Below are 5,589 nucleotides of genomic sequence, written 5' to 3' on the forward strand. Positions count from 1 at the left end.
TCCGTCTGAGGTACCGAAAGCGAACGAGGAACCCGCTACAGTGCCATGCAGTACTCGAGGTAGCACCTCTACTCCACAAGCGCATGCTAGAGGCGGGGGCGGTCCACATAGCGATCCAAAGGAGAACCGTGGAAGACCAGTCCCCGCTAATACAGTGCGCCAAATGCCTTGGATACGGACATCCCAAGGCACTCTGCCGGGAGTCGGCGCAGTATTGCAATTACTGCGGCGGCGCCCACTCTTGGCAAGAGTGCAAAACAAGGCTGGAGGAAGGACCACCAAGGTGCAAGAACTGCAAAGACGCCAAGGCACAGAACGTCTTCCCGCACATGGCATTCAGCGACGAATGCCCGGAGAGAGAAGTGTGGGATAGACTAGCGCGTTCCAAGATAGCGTATTGCTAAAGGCAGCCACATGAATGGACCTGGCGCTCCCGGAGAGGAGACAGGGACGAAGCTGGGAATTGTACAAATCAATCTCCAGCGCTCCAAGATAGCCACAGCCGAGCTACTCAAAGTAGCAGAGGAAAAGGGAATCGCTATCGCTTTGGTGCAGGAACCGTACACCGGATCCAGCGGCAGAGTGAAGCAGTACCCCGGCACTAGAGTAATCCAGTGCTCCTCGAACATCAGCAGCCGAAACCCGGTAAAAGCAGCGATATACGTATTCGGGGACCAGTTTAGGATCACACATGATCCACAGCTGGTGTCCGAGACGGAGTCCGCAGCGGTACTGGAATCAGGCAGCTTCAGGCTTGGAGTAGTCTCAGTATACTTCGACGGGACAGCCGATATAGGTCCTTACATTGCGCGAACCAAGGCAGTATGCGAATCGCTCAACACGCCTAACGTATTACTGGCGGGAGATGTAAACGCCTGGAGTCACTGGTGGGGCAGCGAATCCGAGAACGAGAGAGGGACGGAATACTGCGCTTTTATCAACGAAATGGAATACCACATCCTCAACACCGGAAACACTCCGACCTTCGAAGTCTGGCGAAGAGACGTGCTATGCACCAGCATAGTAGACGTGACAGCGTGCAGCCCTTCACTGCTGGGAAAGATCAGGAATTGGAAAGTCGACAGAGCGCTGATCACATCAGACCATAACGCCATCACGTGCACACTGGAGCTAGGAGTGCGGCTGCAACATGCGGCAGCCCCTACTACCAGAGTATACAACACCAAAAAGGCGAACTGGTCGGCGTTCGACGAGACACTCCTGTCTTTACTAGCGGAGAGGAACATCACGCCCGCCGGAGTAGAAGAGGTAGTGTGTGGAGAGGAAATGGATATCCTGACAGATGCCTACACAACAGCAATTCGGGAAGCGTGCGAAAGCTCGATACCGAAGATAGGCAAAAAGCGCAGAGGTTCCCCCTTCCCTTGGTGGACGGAAGAGATTGAACAGCTCAAAAGGGATCTCGTTCGTAAGAAGAAGAGGATCAAGAACGCTGCTCCCCACCGGAAGGAACACGTGCTGCAAGAGTACAATGAGGCCAAGGCGTTATACGCCAAGCAATCTGCCGAGGCCCAAACTCGGAGTTGGAAGGAATTCTGTACGAAGCAGGAGAAAGAGAGCATGTGGGACGGAATCTACCGTGTCCTCAGGAAAACATCAGGTAGAAAAGAGGAGCTACTGCTTAGAGGACCGGATGGAAAGACTTTGGATCCCAAGCAGTCGGCAGTGCTACTAGCGAACACTTTCTACCCTGACGACGCGGTGGAAACCGACACCCCGCACCACACTCAACTCCGGAAAATTGTACAAGAAACACCTCAAGAGAGGTTGGGAGAATTGAAAGAGGATGACCCGCCATTCACCGAAGCCGAACTGGAGGCCGTGCTGCAAGAGCAGAACCCCAAGAAGGCACCGGGACCGGACGGATTCACCTCGGACATCTGCGCCAGAGCGATCCGCTGCTCACGGGATGTGTTCATGGCGATAGCCAACAAGTGCTTAGCCATCTCCTACTTCCCCAAACAGTGGAAAATCGCACATGTAGTCATTCTCAACAAACCGGGCAAAGAAGACTACACCAGCCCGAAGTCCTATCGCCCTATAGGCCTGTTATCAGTGCTAGGGAAAACGTTAGAGAAGCTTTTTGTGAGAAGACTACAGTGGCACCTACTCCCAACCCTCAATCCAAGGCAGTACGGTTTCTTGCCGCAACGCGGAACAGAGGACGCTCTCTATGACCTGATCGGACACGTCAATGCGGAAAAGGAAGCGGGGAGATCCGTGTTGATCGTGTCACTGGACATAGAGGGGGCCTTCGACAACGCGTGGTGGCCGGCTCTAATGAACCAGCTGAGGCTCAGACGCTGCCCCAAAAACTTATACCTGATGGTGGACTCATACCTCAAGGACAGAAAGATAGTCGTCAACTATGCGGGAGAAACCAGCGAAAGGGATACCACGAAAGGATGTGTTCAAGGCTCCATCGGGGGCCCCACCTTCTGGAACATTATCTTGGATCCCCTCTTGCATAGGCTATCGTCAGAGGAAGTTTACTGCCAGGCGTTCGCAGACGATGGAGTTCTGGTGTTCTCCGGTAAGACCGTAGAGGGAATGGAGGATCGCGTCAACAGAGTATTGGAGATGACGGTAGAGTGGGGGAAGGAAAACAAGCTGAACTTCGCAGCACACAAGACGCAAGTCATGTTGCTGACAAAAAAACTGAAGTACACCCCCCCCCATATCACCATGTCCGGAACGACTCTGACTCTGGTCGACGAGATTAAACTCCTAGGACTCACCATAGACAGGTGGCTCAACTTCAACACTCACGTGCGAAACATCTGCACAAAAGCGGCCAGCATCTACAAACAACTGACATGCGCCGCGAGAGTCACCTGGGGACTGAACACAGAAATCATCAGAACCCTGTACGTTGCAGTGATAGAACCTATCGTAACGTATGGGGCCTGCGCATGGGCAAAAGCGTCTGAGAACATCACAAACAGAAAAGCGCTAGACACACTCCAGAGGGGTTTCGCGCAAAGGATCTGCAAGGCATACAGAACAACGTCACTGCCGGCAGCGTTAATCCTAGCGGGAATCCTACCGCTCGATCTCAGAATCCAGGAAGTTGCGTCCCTATACGAGGCGAAGAAAGGGCTCTCCGTCGATTTCCTACCACCGCATCGTAAACTCGAGGAGATTGTTAAAGCCAAAGATTTACCACACCCGGCTTCTCAAATCGAACTAGAGTACACTCTACTCGAGGATATGACAGATGCCACCCAAACTGCCCTTCAGATTACTGGCCCACAGGTGTATACCGACGGGAGTAAAATGGAGGGCAAGGTGGGAGCGGCACTAACGTGGTGGGAAAGTGGGAAGGAGATACACAGCCAAGTCTTCAGCCTGGACCCCACGTGTACCGTGTTCCAATCTGAATTGTATGCACTCCACAGGGCGGTGTCCAGAGCGCTGGAGAGCGAAGAGGAAGCGATCAACATCCTTAGCGACTCAAGATCGTCGTTGGAATTGTTGTGCAGTACTCGGCTCACCCATCCTCTGGCAAAGGCTATCAGAGAGAGCATAGCAGTAATACGGTCGCGAGGGAGAAGGGTTCGCCTGTTCTGGCTCAGAGCCCACGTGGGCACGGCAGGAAACGAAAGGGCGGACGAGCTTGCCAAAGAGGGAGCCTCGAAAGAGAATCTCTCTCCCGATTACGCAGAAGTCCCGCTGTCATACGTCAGAAGAAAGATCAGGGAGGAATCTATTGCCAGATGGCAAGACAGATTCGATACTGCCTCCCAAGGTGCGGTAACGAGAACGTTCTTCCCCGATGTAAGTAAAGCTTACAGCTTCGTGCGAGGAACGAATCTAAACCACCTGCACGTTCAAATTCTGACGGGTCACGGCGGCTTCGGAGAATACTTGCACCGGTTCAAGTTGAAAGACAGTCCCGGATGCGAGTGCGACCCGAACGTCAGCGAATCGGTATGGCACATAATACTCGACTGCCCCAGGTTTCAAACTGCCCGTTACAACCTGGAGTGTGTCTGCAACCAAAAGTTGGGAAGGGAAGTGCTGAGCGATCTGCTCCATAACAAAAGCACAAAGGACCACTTCCTCAAATACATCGAGGAAGTCGCAGCAATCGCAACAAAGCGCAACAAGGCCACGGCTGGCGAGGCGCAACCCTCCTCGAACACACAAACACAAACACAAACACAAACCACACACACACAAGGGCAGCAGTGCTCATTTGGCAGCGAAGACCTATTGCCAAATCTCTTGCACTCAGCCGAGGCCGGCAAGCCCAGGCTCAGGGTCCGAGGAGTTGCCATGTTCATGAACAACAACTCGGAACGAGTGGGAGTGGCCTTCTGCAACGACAGGGCGAAGACAAACGTCTACATCTCACCGGGACTCGGTCTCCTATTGAACGGAAGCACAAGCAAAACTACCATGCGTCGTAAAATCTACGACGCCTTACCAACGGTATCAGTGGGGGGTCAGCGGTGTCGGATAGTGCGGAGGAAGAACAAAACCATCGCACTGTTCGCCACTGACGACAACTCCACAGCCTTCCAGAAGGTATGCAGCGTGCTGAAGGACATAGGGAACTGGAGAACGGGAGATACTCACACTCCTAAAGTGCTAAGCGTGGACGTCATGGCAGTGTCTCACCACACGGGCGAAACCCGGGACCACCTGGGTGCCCTTACAGCCTCGCAACACCACGAGGTAGTGGTATACGAAAACAGAGGTCAAGATCTCGGTTTTCTTTTGAGACGCGGACAGGGCGAAAGCGAGGCCGCTGCGAATCGCGGGGGACTTCCGAGTCAATCTCGGGACTCCAGCGGATCGGAGAGGCTGCAACAAGCGCTCGAGGAGGAGAGTCGCCAGTCGAAGCGGATAGTCACCGACCAGGACGAAGATAGGAAGAAGTCCACGGTCACCTCGCTCCTAAACCGAATGGCCCAGGCGATCGCAGGCCCAGTGGGAGAGAAAATGAGCAAACTCAGAAGAACGGTACTACAGGAAACGGCAGTGGCAAAATTCACAACCCCATCGACGTCCCGCCAAGAGGTTACGCAGACCACCCAGCGAACCAGAGCGGACATGGGACTTGTGACCCCCCCCTGGCTGAAGCCGGCGAACGATCAGCTGGCCCATATGGAGAACGCTCTACGAGAGTTCATAGCGATAACGGCTGCCACGCGCAAAGTCAATGAAGATATCTGCAGTGCAATATTGCGGACTTACAAGCGTGGCAACATAAAATCGCTCGAAGTGAAGCTAGAGGAAGCGGAGGCTGCAGTTTACGACCTCGACGCACAACGTGTGATACACGGGAAGGCGTGGGGGGAGTACATGGCGGCATACTGCGCAACCGAGGGCTTCATAGAACTCGAAAAGAGCCAGCCGGAAGAGGAGGGCCACATTCGGGCCATAAATCCTCCAAAAGACCCGAAGGTTGTGGTCGCCAAGTGCACCAGAGTAATGCTGGAAGACAGAATCCTCGAAATGGCTAAAACCATCTTCGGGGACCTGACAGAAGGCAACAGGCTGGAATGCTTGGCGGTACCAACATTCACATGGGTGAACGGAGTGCCCGGATGTGGAAAAACC

The 5,589-nt window shown here is 53.9% G+C and overlaps 1 protein-coding gene across 1 annotated transcript in view; it reads left to right on the top strand.

Annotated features, from left to right (window-relative positions):
* The first annotated feature begins 414 nt into the window (after positions 1–414).
* The window catches only part of LOC132903043 (uncharacterized), a 6,428-nt gene continuing 1,253 nt past the window's right edge, over positions 415–5,589 (top strand). The window contains exon 1 of the mRNA XM_060950247.1: positions 415–5,589. This exon is cut by the window's right edge and continues 1,253 nt beyond it. Within this exon, the coding sequence (XP_060806230.1) occupies positions 415–5,589 (5,175 nt within the window).

This window comes from Amyelois transitella, chromosome 21 (assembly GCF_032362555.1).
Source record: "Amyelois transitella isolate CPQ chromosome 21, ilAmyTran1.1, whole genome shotgun sequence".
Taxonomy (NCBI): Eukaryota; Metazoa; Arthropoda; class Insecta; order Lepidoptera; family Pyralidae; genus Amyelois; species Amyelois transitella.